Source organism: Mangifera indica, chromosome 19, assembly GCF_011075055.1.
Source record: "Mangifera indica cultivar Alphonso chromosome 19, CATAS_Mindica_2.1, whole genome shotgun sequence".
Classification (NCBI taxonomy): Eukaryota; Viridiplantae; Streptophyta; class Magnoliopsida; order Sapindales; family Anacardiaceae; genus Mangifera; species Mangifera indica.
The window spans coordinates 1,680,938-1,697,740 of record NC_058155.1 but is presented as its reverse complement, the minus strand read 5'-3'; the positions used below and the strand labels follow the sequence as shown (position 1 = coordinate 1,697,740).

Sequence of the window (16,803 nt, the reverse complement as noted above, 5' to 3'; positions counted from 1 at the left end):
TGCCTCACCTACTTGGGCTTCAAAGTGGGCTTGTAGTTGGCTTCTTGGGCTCATTTAAGCTTCCATTTCATTAAGGCCTTGGATGCAAGTAATGAGAGTGCACCCAAAAGTAAAGTTGGGCCAAATTAGAGATGGCAAAGGTTCTTTGGACTTGCATAGAGCTTTTCCCTCATTTCCTTCATTAGCTTGGGTCGAGTAGTGTATGGCTAAGAACTTGGGGGCTAAAAATGTTGAAGTGGCTGGAGATACATCAATAAGAGTCAATTACTATAGTACCTTGATTGGACAATACTTATTATGTCATTTGGAATACTTTCTATAACTAATGATTTAACAATAATTTATTCTTGGATATAGTCTCTTCTCAACATGACTATGAATCCTTGCTTATATAAGCCATCCTTAAACTCAAAGAAGGTATTAGGCTAGGTTTCTTTATGTCCAAAGTTCTAAAAGAAATTTTTGGCATAAGTTTATAAAGAAATTCGTTAAGAAAATACTATGTCACCTTGACAATTTTACCCTATGGATACTTGGTCACATTTGTTTATCATCATAACTTTATGGTCATGACTGAGTTTTATAACAATGTCATTTTGGAGTCCCAAAATCTTGGCAAAATATCCATTATGCCCATATTGATAACTTTAATGTCAACATAATTTTTAATCCTAAATATGGGCTCTCATTTACTTAGCCTTTATTTACTAACTAACTTTACATCCAAGACTTTTAACTTTATTCGTGCAACACGACTAGTATTTTTTATTGTTGCTTTTCCCTTTATAATTGGGTCTTAATGAACAATTAAATCTATTATAAGAGATTTATCCAATTCTCGTATTTAATAATATTTAGAAACCAGATTAATAATACCTTATATCTGATTCTAAACCATATACTAGTTTTGATTTGACTAAAGTCAAATGAAAATCTTATAGTGCTTTTAAACTTAACATATACTCATCAATTTTTTACTCCTTTATGACTATCATACCTTATCAAAGTCATACCACTCACAAAATAAGAATCTCCAATATCGTGAAATGTTTGATCGAACTTAATGACGAACTTCTTAACGTTTACAGTTTAACTTGATGGATTTCTCTTACTCAACATAAAAATCATTTTATTCAATTGGGCTATTATATTGGTCTTGGGTGGTTCATCTACTTGCTAAGCCAAATTTGTATCTTTAATCAGCAGTGCACACTCAAATTTTATTTATAACTCTTAAAGTTAGAACCAATCAAAACCTCTATTATGGTATTATTATTATAATTGTTCACAATAATCTATTCTATTAAAGATGTGATGCAATAAGTAATATCATTAACAATAAATAACTTGAAAACCTTATAAGCTATTATCCACAAGGGTTCCAGACACAACATCATATAATCACATTTGGGCAGAGAATATGACATGCAATTAGGACCATTGAGTATAAGGTTATAAATAAGGAGAACAAATAACTTTTGAAAAGTTTACCAACTTTGGGCAAATAAACCCTTTAGGTTATTGCTCATTTTCACATTGGAAGAAAAACATATGTCAATTGAAAAATCACAAACACTTTTGGGTGAATTGAAATTTTCATGACCAATGTTATTCCACATTCACCTCATGCAATCATAAATTTTTACACATATAATAACCGCATTTGGGTAGAAAATTATATGTATCAAATTGAAGAATGTCCTTTTCACCAAATATAAAATTTTTGCAAACTTTAATGAATGTACCATTTTGCTAATTAAATATTCTAACAACTTATAATAATTTCTATTGAGACTAAATAATTTTGTCAAAATTAAGATTTCATGAGATATAGCACCAAATTATCTTTGACAATTTTACTTAAGTATTATAATAAATCCATATTAGATAATAATCAAAATACTTTTAACACTGTATAAGCCACACCTTATAAGGATTCTTGATGCAGTATCATTAAATCACATTTCGGCAGGAAAAATGACATGTTATTAGGATCCCAAACACAAGGTTTCATGCCCATATGAAAACCTTAAGAATATATAGGATTTTTAGTGCATCATCATTAAATCACCTTTGGGCAAGAAAAATGACATGTTATTAGGATCTCAAACACAAGGTTCCATGCACATATGAAGACCTTAAATATAGATGATTTTCAAAAGTATTGGATCTGATCCACCCATGATAGGTTGACCCGATCTATTAGGGTTATAAGACTAACCCATGATAGGCGATATTACTATATTGCCCTTGGCAGTTATTTTTAATAACTGCCACTCCCCCTCTTTTTTAAAAGAATGTAACTTCCATTGGGAAGTTAACTGAAGCAAAACAGAAATAGAATTACAGTACTCTTTCAAATCAATTCTCTAGAAGAACTCTTGTAGGAACGAGAGAGAAAATTAGCAAATTGTGTTGTGGATATTCCTAAGAGTGCATCGGATCACCAAATCATCATCAATTGTCAGATTCAGGCAACCAGGTATGTTTTCTGTGATCTTGGAATTAGTTTGATTTATGCTTACATTGGTATCAGAGCCACTTATATCTGTGCAATTATGATGCTGGTGATATAAACATGATTAGGAAGCATGTTTAGGGATTGAATTACGTGAACAGTAATTGATTTATTAAATAATGCATACGGATGATTTTGCTTATTGATGGACTTGTTGCAATTTTGTGAAATTGATGCTTAGAATCATGTTAGGATGAATCCTGGATATGAGTTTCATGATTAATTAGAAAAAATTGCATAAAATCGCATGAAATTGGACGAAATTTAGTGGTCTATGTATCACCCAAAAACAGTGACATTCATGCATTTAATTCGCTAAAATCTGGTGACTTCGTCGCCTGAAATTTGATGGAACTTAATCTTCGTGTCACGGGCTTCAAAAGCCCTATGAAATTGTCGTCGAAGGGTGACCGTAAGACGACCAATTTTGTTGTCAAAATGTTAGGGTTCATACTGCGTCGCAGGTTGCAATCAGGTTGGGAAAACCCAATTGCCCGATCCGAATGGTTAACAGGTTGGTCGAACCCGATGGTCAACGGTTTAACCCGTTTAGTCAATCGGGTTGATCCAACCCAGATCCTGACCCATGGTAACCCTATCAACCAGTCAACTATTGACCGATCAACAGTCAAACTATTGACTAGTCAACCGTCAGCGCTTTGACTGCGTGTGAGTATGCGTGGAGGCACGTGAAGACCAGGTTCCGATGCGTAAAGGCACGTGACGCACGTGAATTGAGTTGTTCGACGAGTGTAAGTGCATGAGACAGTATTTTAGCGAGTGGGAGCATGTGCATGCTTCTGTTATACTCGACAGCTTATATCAGCTAAGATTCAATTCTGTGTGATTTGTTTATGCATGAATTAAACACTTATAGGTGTTATTTTGATCATGGTTTTGAATTATACTTTGCTAAACATATGAACATGTGTTGTTTATATTGTTATACATGTATAATTTATTATTGTCCATTTGTTGGTCATATATATAGGGTGAACATGTTGACTAAGGACTACTGTCTAAACTATAGGATAAATCCAGTGCACAATCTCTTTACCTAACTTGGTGTCATGCATGAGAGATATAACGATTTAAAAGACAAAGACATAAAATTAACTGAAAAGGAGAAGATATTTGGATTACTCAGATCATTGCCAGATTATTGGACTTCAATAATTTCTAATCTTGTCCGGGGCAAGAAATTCAAAAATTATTGGCAATGTGTGGATGAATTACAGCTCACTGAAGAACGCAAAATTGTAATGAATATAAGAAAATCTACATCACTCTCCATTTTCCCAAATCAACGAAGTGTGAGGCATGTAGACTATCGCAAGCATGATAATAACTTTATCTTAGATAAAGTTACTCCTAGTATTGTTAGAGATAGAGAAAATGTTTTTTCTCAATCTAATTGGTAGAGATCAAATCCCTATAAATATAGAGAGCGTTTAATTAACAAGATGTCCTGTTTTAAATTGTACAAATCTCAAACCAAGGATAGTTCAGAAGTTAGTCATAGTCATTGAATTTTATGTCCATATTTATTTCATGCATATTTGTTTATTTTAGAATTATGATTATGTTGAACTCTCTATGTTGAAATAATATATATATGTTTTATGGATTATTTGTAGGAATTCTGAGACTGGTAGAATTCAATTATTCTTGTCTAGAATATACATTGACGCGATTGGATTAATTGTTAAAATGTGAAACATTTTTGTCATAGACGATGATTGGGAACATATTGAACTTTCGACTCTATGCCTTATGTGACATATTTTAATTTTTTTAAAGCACAATTGCGACAATAAAATGTGTATATATCTTATTATTGGTGTTGTGTTGCGTATCTCTGTAGTTATATATTGAAATGGCTTCGAAAAACATAATTGCCAATTTGAATAAGGGAGAAAGATTTAATGGAGATAATTATAAAACATGGAGAATGAGAATGCACTATATCCTAGATGAACAGAATGCCTTGGAAGCTGTTAATCAGGTTATGGATGAGCCCCAGCTAGCTGAGGGGCAAAATCCTAATAATGCCCAACATAAACATAATATGGACGTTTATAATTCCTGGAAAAAGAACGATTCGACTGCCAGAGGAATACTCATCAGCTCAATGAATGATGATATTGCTTATCAGTATAAGTAATTTAAAACTGCAAATATTATATGGGTAGCATTGAAAGAAAAGTTTGGAGGAACGACTTTTTCTAAACTACGACAGTTGACCATCAAGTTTGACACATATAAGAAAGTTCCCAATAAGCCGATGAAGCAACATCTGAGAGAAATGTCAAACATGATAACTGAGCTGAAGAAAGCTGGGCATGAACTGACTGATGAACAACAAGTGCAGGCTATTATACGATCTCTTCCTAATAAGTGGGAGCACATAAAAGTGAACATGACCCATAATGAAAATATCAGGACTTTTGATGATATTGCTCGTCATATTGAACTGAAAGCTGAGCACCTAAAGGCTGCTGGACTAAATGCTCAAGCATATGTTGTTGAGTCCAGTTCGAAGAAGTTTTTTGGCTATAAGAGAAAATGACAAAAATCTAAAAAAGGAAAAAAGATCGTCCAAAGATCTGTGAACAAGAACAAACGATTCAAGCGCAAAAGAGGCAAACGCTATGGAAAAAGAGATAAGTCTAAATTGACCTGTTATAACTGTGGTAACAAGGGTCATTTCGGCCATGAATGCACGGAGTCGAAAAAGGTATTGTCTTATCTTGTCTCAAATTGTGAGATTTATGTTTCCAGTACCATTTTCTTAATTGAATCTCATCCTATGTAGACTGTAAACTTAGGAGCCACAGACCATGTAGCTCATGACAGAGACACTTTTGTAGAATTTCATCGAATACTGAGGGAAACACGGTGGATATATATAGGTAATAATACCAAAGTTGAAGTAAAAGGAATAGGCACATGCAAATTGGTTTTGCGCAGTGGTCAAACCTTGTACCTACATGATGTTTTATATGCTCCAGAAATTCGACGAAATCTGGTCTCTGTAATGGTTCTGTTAAAACTGGGATGTTGTTTTATTTTCTCTAAAAACTTGGTTAAACTTTATTATAACGATATGTTTTATGGATGTGGATTTATGTTTGAAGGTTTTATGGTGCTAGACACCTTAAATTGTATTAATGATAATACTGTTAGTTTTTCTTTATCTGCAACTCCTAATAGTCTAGATATGGATGCAAATAAATGGCATGCTAGACTAAGGCATATTGGCTAAGAGAGAATGAACAGACTGGCCCGTGAAGGTTTATTAGGACCTGTCACGAAAGTAGATTTGCCTATTTGTAAGCATTGCCTAGCAGGAAAAACTACTAGAAAACCTTTTGGCAAAGCTGTTAAAGCTGAAGTTCCTCTGTAACTTGTACACTCAGATATTTGTGGACCTATGAATGTTAGAGCTAGAAAAGGAGCATTCTATTTTATCACTTTCATAGATGATTATTCACTTTTTGGTTATGTCTATTTGATCTCTCATAAGTCAGAAGCAATAGATTGCTTTAGACATTATATGAATGAGGTTGAGAATCAGTTGGACAAAAGAATAAAAGCTTTGAGAACTGATCGAGGTCGTGAATATTTATTTACTGAATTTAAGGAATTATGTAGTGAAAAAAGAATTATGAGGCAATTGACAATTCCCAGAACTCCGCAACAAAATGGTGTAGCTGAGAGACGGAATCAAACATTGTTGGAAATGGTTAGGTGTATGATGGCGCAAGCAAATCTTCCAATTTTGTATTGGGGAGATGCTTTATTGACTGCGACTTATATACTTAACCATGTATCTACTAAGTCAGTAACTTCTACACCTTATGAGTTATGGACAGGTAGGAAACCTGAATTAAATATGATGCGTCCTTGGGGGTCTGCTGTATATATTTATGACACATTCCATAAATTCAGAAAATTGGGTCCAAAAGGCAAGAAGTGTATCTTTATAAAATACTCTGAACACTCCAAAGGGTACGTGTTTATAGGAGATGACTCTGATGAAAGGGTGACTGAAATAGAATCTCGAGATGTGATGTCATAGAAAATGAATTTCCTGAAAAAGGTGATATCGATAAAAGTCTTCATCTGTATGAAACGAAAGAGGAATGTGGAGAAGGTTCGTCCCAATAACCATTAGTTGTGTCACAAGAGATGATGTCTCTACCTGTTACTGATAGTGGGAACAATGAGGTTATGCTCCAACTTATTTCGGATAGTGAGAGCGAAGATCCTTAATTACGTAGGAGCGAACGTTCTCGATTCCCTAAAAGATGTTTCGAAATTGAAAATGAAGTTTCCATAACTGCTCCTCCGAAAGACGATGAGCCTAAAAATATCAAAGAAGCTCTATCATCCCTTAATAAGGAAAAGTGGCAAGAAGCATTAGAGGAAGAAATGAAATCCATAGAACTTAACTAAGTTTGGAGTCTTGTGGACTTACCGCCGGATCGAAAACCCATTGGGAATAAATGGATTCTAAAAATTAAACGAAAGGTGGATGGCTCAATAGATAGATACAAAGCTCGTCTAATGGCAAAAGGCTGTACTCAACAAGAAGGTATAGATTATGAAGAAATCTTTTCTCTTGTTGTGAGATTTACTTCAATCCGTGTCATTCTAGCTATAGCAGCACACCTAGATTTAGAATTGGATCAGATGGATGTCAAAACAGCTTTTCTTAATGGAGAGCTTGACAACGAAATCTACATGGATCAGCCTGTAGGTTTTGTGATAAAAGGCCAAGAACGCAAAGTGTGCAAGCTCCAAAAATCTATATACGGCCTAAAACAGTCATTAAGACAATGGTACTTAAAATTTTATAAGGTGATATTGTTTTATAATTTTAAGATGTTAGAACAAGATCATTGTGTTTATGTGAAAAGGTCTGATGACAAATTTACAATTTTATCTCTTTATGTGGATGATGTGCTGATAGGTGGGAGTGATTTGGAATATGTGATGGGTATTAAAAATTGGTTATCCATAAATTTTGACATGAAGGATATGAGTGAAGTAGATTATATTTTAGGTATAAAAATCAAAAGGGATCGTTCAAAGAGACTTTTGGCTCTGTCACAAAAGCGTTATATCCAAAAGATTCTAGAACGATTCAACATGGGAAACTGCAAACCTGTAGAAAATCCTGTGTCAAAAAGCGATTCATTGAGACAAGACTTGTGTCCAAAGACTCAAAATGAAAGAAATGAAATGTCTCTAGTACCTTATTCAAATGCGGTTAGAAGTCTCATGTACGTGATGATGTGTACTCGTCCTGATATATGCTTCGCTGTCGGATTGGTTAGTCACTATCAATCGAATCCAGGAAGGGAACACTGGAAGGCTATAGAGAGGATATTGAGATATCTAAAAGGCACTGTGGATTATTGTTTATACTACCAAGGAAAGGATTTGCGTATCGTTAGCTTTTCAGATGCTGACTGGGGTGGTGACTTGGACCAACACAAATAAACTTCAGGTTATGTTTTCTTACTCCAAAATGGCGCTATATCTTGGAGCAGTAAGAAACAAACATGTATAGCCTTATCCACAATGGAAGCAGAATTTGTAGCATATTCTGCTACTATACAAGAAGCTATTTGGTTGAAAAGATTTTTTGAAAATTTGGGTGTAATGGACGTATCAGTTGGTCCTATAGTTATGCATTGTGATAATCAAGTTGCGATAGCTTTCACAAAGGATCCCAAATTCCACAATAGAACCAAACATATCGACACCAGATATAACTTTGTCAGAGACATCATTTCGAAGAAGGAAGTGCTCGTACAATATATTTCTACGCATAACATGATTGTTGATTCTCTAACAAAACCGATCTCAAGAGATGTATATCTTGCACATGTTAAGTCTCTTGGCTTGCGTAGAATATGATACATGACTTGTTGAGTATATATTATACTTGTAACACAACGTTAGAATATCAAAAAGTTTGAATTTATTTTATGTGTTTGAATTCATGGTGTTTATGGATATACACATTGTTTTTTTTTTTTTTAAATCTTAACAAGATGATAATGTCACACAAGTTTGATTGGCTCTCTCACACGAGCAATCGCCTTTGACGTTGAGGAGAGCGTGCAAAGATGAGACATATTTCTTGAGGTTGATACCACTTAAAGAGCGCACTTTGATAAAGAGAATTGTTCAATAAATGAATTATTTGATATGTCGCCTTGATGATTAATCAAGATGAGGTCATGACTTGATAGATTTGAAAATGACTGATTTGGATTCCCCACGTCTAAATAACTTGTGAATGCCAGATGTGAGTTCTTAATAGATAAAGATACCTACAAGATTGGAGAGATGATTAAGAACTCAGGTTAAGCGCTGAGTGCAGTGATTGAACTAAGATCTGTATAATGATTGGTAATGACATTTTGAAAAGATACACATTGTAGCATATGATTCATACCATGTGTGCATTAATAAGACGACCGTTTAAAGTAGTGGAAGGGTGAATCCCCGCTCCTTCACCGTGTGAGACCTTATGAGGATTACCTTATGATGGTACCCTTTGACTCTTTGCTGTTATTTGATGTTTATTCTTAGTGTTGTTATCTTAGCTTGAAACCTATGGCTGTGAATGATTCGGTCTATAGAACATGACTAGAAAAGCAGCTAAGTTTGAATTAAGAATTTCGAATAGATGAGGAAGACTTATATATTACGTGTGTCCATTGGTCGGCCAGTCATATCACTCATACAGGAGATTGGACTTGATCATGGATACATAGGAATATAACACAATAATAAATGAAGGATTAAAATGAGCTAGTGTTATCGAGTAAGTCTAGGGTGCTACGAGACTAACGCTTTATTTTATTTTGGGTTGAAGCGACTATGTTATTCCTAACAGATGTATAGTAAATTAGCTCCCAAGTGCAGGTTGCTCGTAAGGTCGCACGACACATTTGCTAGTATGAATTGCTCTGTTCTGTAAGATTTCTGTAGAAGAGTATTGTGATTTGGATCACCCATCATGTGTGAGTGGGAGATATTGGATCCGGTCCACCTATGATGGGTTGACTCGATCCATTAGGGTTATAAGACTAACCCATGATAGGCGATATTACTATATTGCCCTTGACAGTTATTTTTAATAACTGTCACTCCCCTTCTTATTTAAAAGAATGTAACTTCCATTGGGAAGTTAACTGAAGCAAAACAGAAACAGAATTACAGTACTCTTTCAAATCAATTCTCTAGAAGAACTCTTGTAGGAACGAGAGAGAAAATCAGCAAATTGTGTTGTGGATATTCCCAAGAGTGCATCGGATCACCAAATCATCATCAATTGTCAAATTCAGGCAACCGGATATGTTTTTTGTGATACTAGAATTAGTTTGATTTATGCTTACAAAAAGAAATATCACCTTTAAGTAGATATATTTTTTAGACAACTGTTCGTTCTTTATTTAATAGGATAACACATGTCAATTGAATAAGTCTAACTACCTTTAGGTGTATTGAGCTCTGCACGATTAGTACATTTCCAAAATTAATCTTATGCATTAAAAACTAAGGAATGTATCATTATCAAATGGAAAATTTTGTAAGACTCAATAATGTACCTCTTTGGCAATAAACATCATGAAAACTCACAAAATTATTTCTATGATACTTTTATAATACTTGTCTCTGACGAGCCATGCATGAGCCAATCCTATCTTTTATGTCTGTGGCACATATCTGTCTGGGTCGAGTCTTTTCAATTGGATTGAGTTTATGGATTATTATTTTATTGTTGACCTTTGACCAGGTTAGAGTTTAGCCCGTTTTATATATGGGTCAATTTATGGGTTTTCCTAACCCGCTATTGATCCGCTATTTGGAAAACCCTAGGTTTAAGATCTGTTTGCTGTCAACATCTAAATCTTTGGTCTTTGATCATCCAATTTGTTCAATTTGAGAGGGGAATGAACTAGTAACAAACTTTAGTTGACTTCTAATCGATTATGTCATCGAAATTACCCAAAAAATATGATAAAACAGCGTCCTAAGTCACAACTATTTTGGCCACTGTCGATGACTTTCCAAAGTTCAAAAGAGTCTGGAATATTCTCCAGAAGTTGTATGAGAGGTTGTAGCCGCATGCTGTGGGGTTTTCAAGACCAATTTTGGTCGACAAGGTTATCCTATTTCAAAATTGAATATTCTAGATTGAAAATCGTCCCTCACAACATCGAATTAGGGTTTTCAACTTTGATTTCAATGTTTTATTCATCAATTAAGAACCCTAGTTTCAAAATAGATAAACCCTAATTTTAGTTCCCAATCTAGCAATCCTCAATTCAGTAATTATCAAACCCTTTGACAGGCTTTTTAGTCTAAATTTTGGACAGCAAACCATAATTCAGAATTAACAAATTCTATTTTAAATTCTTGAATTCAAATTTTATACCCTAATGTGTACCGCACCACATATAAGATTTATTTTATATAAACGAAATAAAATAATCAAAAAATTAATTACAATTTCAAGATTTACACACAGATTATAAAATATTGAATTAAACTTTAGAGTTTTAGGAATATCTGAATCATTATGCAATTTCATTTTGCAAAGCTTCTAAAATTACAAAAATCTCTCTGAATGACAGCTTTGAATAGATAAATTATACTATAAGTTTATAACATTATATTTTGGAGTAGAAACTTAACTACTATATAATAGATTAATTGATACTTGTCAAGGTCTAATAAATTTCAAGAGTCACACCTATGTTGTCCACCTATATCATAACTTTTAAGTGTATTGAACTTATTTTTATTAATCACTTAAATCTATTTATAAATTGATATTAAAGTATTCAATTACTTAATTTTATTAAACCAAAAACATAATTAATATTACTTATATCAGAAAATTTCTACCACGTAAAACTGATTAAAAGATAATAATATTAACTCTACTTGGCAAGCATTGAATGGTGGCCTTGAAATGTTGAACTACTATGTCTATGTGAAAGAAAAAGAAACTAGAAATGATTATGAAAATGGGAGACCATTTCATCAAATAAAAGATTTATTAATAAAATTAAAAAAATATATATATAATATATGATCTCACTCTCTTGCAAATACTCTCAATTTTTTTTTTTTAAAATATGGATCTTATTAATGGATGATAGTAATTGATTTACTACCATCATCCATTAATATTAAAAAGTAATCCATCCCAAGAACTGAGAATTCCTATTTAATGAAGAAAATTAAACTTACACCCCTAATAATTTTGAGATATAACATTATAAACAACTTTCTTATAGATAAATTTCAAGTTAATAATTACGTGACATAATTTAATAAGACTATTAAAAGATTTATAAAATATTAATGATGACACGGTTGATGTAATTTTCATGGTCCATCAAAGTGAAAGACTAATTCTACAAGTTGATCTGGAAGATTTCGACAACTGATATTGCAGTTGACTGAGACTGAGAGAAGAAAATTTTGAAAATTCAAACTATATACAAGGCTCCAGTTTTCATTTCTAGAAAGTTTATGATAAATTAACTAAATCATCAAGTCATTAAGGCCATACAAATTTCTCTATGGTTTCTTCAATATATATATGTGTGTATATATTAAAACGCTGTCGTGTGGACTAACAGAGATTGATGTTCCAAGTATTTTACCAGACCACGATCATACTTTTTTCGTCAAATAAGAAACTGTTCTCATATACGACTCGGTCTTTCTTCTTTGGTCCTCCCTAAGCTCCCACCAAACCGCGTTTCGTCCATTTATGAACTTCTTTCCACCATTTTCACAAAAACACCACCCCCCCCTCAATATGAACTTTTCACAACACTCTTTCACTAACTATGGCTGCTCTCTTTAACTCTATTCTAAAACTCTTACTCTTTCTCTCTTTTCTTCCCTTCATTTCTTCGCTTTCTACTATTTCAATATCTGAAACTTCTAACCACACTTTGATATGTGCATTGGTTCTTTCCCCCAATGGAAACTCGCCTTTTCTCAACTGTTCTAGTTCACTAATCGTTGGTAATGCTAACGTTTCCATTTCAGGGGTTGTCGCTGGAGATGGGTTCGTGTGTACTCTCAGAAACTTTTTAGCTTCGTCTTCTTCTGCTATTCATTGCTGGAGATTTTCTTCAAATGCTACGGTTATGGAGTATAAGAGAATTTATCGAGGTCCGGCTCTTCACCAACTTGAAGCTGGCAACTCTCATATTTGCAGCCTTGTCAACCGCACTAATCGCCTCGAATGCTGGCAATGGCCTCAGTTTAATTCAAGTTCTTTTCTTCAGACGTTTTCGAGTATCGCCGTTGGCCAAGATTTCATTTGCGGGTTATCGGAAAGCGGAAGGATTACTTGCAATTATGGAACTAGTGTGAATTTTCCCGTTATAGATGGGAATTACAGTGTGATTGATGCGGGGTTTAGCCATGCTTGTGCTATAAGTTTGAATCATAGTTTACTGTGTTGGGGAGATGGGGTGGGCGAAACGCCGATAGATGATTTCAAGGCTTTAGCCTTGGGAGAAAATCGAACCTGTGCTTTGCGGTCTACTAATGAAACAGTTGTTTGTTGGGGACAGGATAATTTTACTCTGCCAACAGCCTTACAAGAGACCCCTTTTGTTTCAATTGAAGCCAAACGAAGAGTTTTCTGTGGGGTTTTAAAATTTAATTACTCTCTTTACTGTTGGGGTGAAGAAACTGATAATTTTAGAATGGTTTTTGAGAGGGTTTTGCCAGGACCGTGTAGAAGTTCTTGTCCATATGGCATTTTGGATGGGTCTGGAACTGTTTGTGGACAAATTGGATCTATCTGCGAATCACTGCTACCGCCGCTGCTGCAACAACCATTTAGTCCTCCTACACCGGAGCCTTCACCACAATCGCAAGACGAATCCTCGGGTACCAGTGGCTCAGGCTGGAGTGGGAAAATGGTGGCTCTCTTGGTCTTTGGTTGTGTAGGATCATTGTCTTTACTTGTGTCTCTTTTCTTCATCTATAGACAATGCGACGGTAGAGGCTGCCGTGTCCACAATTCAGGACGCCTTGATGAGAATGGTGCACCAGCTGAACAAGGTTTGAGCCAACACCAAAACCCACCAGGTCAGCCCGGAGGGCAACCGGTTTTAGAGAAGCGGCTTAGTGAATTGGCCAGCATCGGAAATGCAGGTCACTTGGAGGAGTTTTCATTACAAGTTCTACTCGAAGCTACAGATAATTTCTCCGAGAATCACAAGATTGGGACAGGAAGTTTTGGTTCAGTTTACTACGGTATCTTAGATAATGGGCGGCAGGTTGCCATCAAGCGCGCTGAAGTGTTGAACTCTTCAACTAGAGTCGGCGGCACCAGGCGCCAGGAGGACAAAGATCATGCCTTCCTCAATGAGCTTGAATCATTGTCGCGCCTTCATCACAAAAATCTTGTGAGGCTGTTAGGCTTCTGTGAAGATTGCAATGAGCTTGCGTTGGTTTATGAGTACATGATTAATGGGACACTCCATGAACATCTTCACAAGCTGGAAGACTCACCGCTAAGTTCATGGACTGCAAGGATTAAGGTTGCATTGGACGCAGCAAGAGGGATCGAGTACCTGCATGAGTATGCTATACCCCAAATCATACATCGGGATATCAAGTCATCAAACATATTGCTGGATGATACATGGACTGCCAAAGTATCGGATTTTGGATTGTCCATGATGGGTCCTGGGGATGATGAGTCCCACCTTTCAATTCATGCGGCTGGAACAGTTGGATACATGGATCCAGAGTACTACAGGCTCCAGAAATTGACAAAGAAGAGTGATGTTTATAGTTTTGGAGTCGTTTTACTCGAATTGTTAACGGGGCATAGAGCTATTCACGAAAATGAAAATGGAGTTCCAAGACATGTGGTTGACTATGCGGTCCCTTACATAGCCCAGGATGAAATTCACAGAGTTTTGGATCGAAAAGTGCCACCACCAACCCCATATGAAATAGAGGCAGTTGCATATGTTGGGTATTTGGCTGTTGATTGTGTCACACAGGGAGGAAGAGATAGGCCTTCCATGACTGACATTGTAAATAGTTTAGATAGGGCATTAACTGCTTGCATGGCACCTCCTCTATTCTCTAGATCCACAACTGACACTTCTACGTAACACAACAATGTTTAGAATTTTTTTTTTTTTTTTTTTTTTGTGATAAAAAATCTCACTTGAGTTAGACCATCCTTTAAAAGTTAAACTAATCACACTAAACAAATAAAACTCTAGATTCAATGACTGACCTCATACCCATTTCACTGGATAATTTAAAGATTTGATCATAATATGATATCAAAGGGTCTCGAATCTAAGTCCTATCCCTTTAGAATTCCACAGTTTTGTCATTCAAACTATCCCTTAAGGGCAAAACCATTTTTTGTTAATAGATGTGAACAATTTTTAGAATTTGTTGATAAATTTGAGCTCTAAAAAGTGCATCATAGCATACCTACTAACACAACATTTGATTTGTTCATTTTAGACCAAGTTATGGCTTCTTTCAAATTAAATTGAAAATTGTCTTCTTCATGCAATGAAAGGCCAAATTGACATTCAAGAACCAAAGGGTGGTAGAGTCCCTATTTCAATCAAAAAATAAAATTAACTTTGACAATTAATATTAAGGATTTGGGCTTGAAAAAGTGTGATGGTATTTGGATTCATTAGCCTGTGAAGAAAAAGAGATTGAAAATAGCGAATGGGAAGGTTTAATATTTGCCACAATTTAAAGAGCAGTGTCAAACTATAACTGCAGTTGACACCTACTAAATCTCTAATATATTTCACAAATTTTGTTTTCATATTAACAACTTTCTGTTGAATTAAATATCAAAAGACACAACTCTCTTCTAAATATACTAGTAGAAAACAAGATTTCAAAAACACTAATATTATAAATCAAATTAATAATTTGATAATACCATAAGAATAACGAGATGGTAGGGTTAATTGCCCTAATGATTTTTGAACACTTTTGAATATCACATAAATTATCCCCCCAAAAAACAAAAAAAACCAACCCTAAAAAAGATCAAATTTATAATTATTATAAAAAATTCTGAAAAAATTAAAAAAAAAAAATCTCAAATAGGGGTGAAATCAATTCAAAGATGTCTGGCATGAAATTCAACCTATACAATATGATAATGTGAAGTCTATTAATACATTAATTATGAAACTTAATTTATATGATCAGAAATAGTTTATAATTGCAGTAAAATTGATGAAACAGAAAAATCCCACATTCTCTTCCATTTCATAATTTCATGGTTGATTAAATGCCTAAAAGCCAATGTCTAACATAATTCATGAACAAATCGGACACAATCAATATCAATGAAAGAATTGTTTGGGTACATGCATGACAGAAACTATTTCATCAAAACACATTTAATCCATTTTACATATGTCAAAGGGCATGGATTGAACAAGAAACCTCCAGAAATTAATCATTGTTTTCTCTTTTTCTTAGTTAAAGGTAATTCAAATAGCTTAGATGAGAAAGCCTTTCACACAAACGAAAGTCATCTGCATAGCAATTGTACATCCACTCAGGTAGTCAAATAATGAGGCATATACATATAATACTGAGGGCATGTGTTTTCCATGGTTTGTTAGTCACAAGATGGATTTAAAAAAGAGAACTAGTATGCAACAGAATTTTCCCACTCCATCAAGGTCTATCAACAGTAAAAGCACAAGTGTAAATAACTTCAATAAATGAAATGGTAAATTAAGTTTCTCTTGTCCAATAATTAAAAATAAATCACATCTAGATCCATTCAAACAGTGTTGATATACTAACAGAATCTAAAATTTAAAAAATAATTTTATTCATTGATTGATAAAATTTATATGTGCATGCATGTAGTGCCAGTTTTCATATAGAAGAAACAATTGCAATTACTTTTACCTATTTATTACACAGCCATCACTACACCTACATATAATACAAGAGTATGATAATTGAACAAGTTCCTGGAGATACCTCAAGTGCTCGCCACCTTCATCTATGCAACCAGAGTTGTTTTCTTTTGCTCAAGTAGTTTGGTCAGAATTGTCAATATGGGTAAATACATCCTCCTTCCATTAACCTGAAATAAAATGGATCTCAAACATTAGTTTCATGTTGAAGATGAAGCGTTCTTATCACAAATCAGTCCAGTCATCCCTCCAAAGATCTTTTTCTTTTCTTTTCTAAATACTTCA

At 34.4% G+C, this 16,803-nt stretch overlaps 1 protein-coding gene across 1 annotated transcript; it reads left to right on the top strand.

The window, feature by feature from the left end:
• The first annotated feature begins 12,253 nt into the window (after positions 1-12,253).
• LOC123203027 (serine/threonine-protein kinase-like protein CCR4) lies at positions 12,254-15,123 on the top strand. Its single transcript, XM_044619184.1, has one exon. It carries the CDS (start codon positions 12,409-12,411, stop codon positions 14,707-14,709), a length of 2,301 nt encoding a protein of 766 aa, XP_044475119.1. The 5' UTR covers positions 12,254-12,408; the 3' UTR covers positions 14,710-15,123.
• The last annotated feature ends 1,680 nt before the right edge of the window (positions 15,124-16,803 follow it).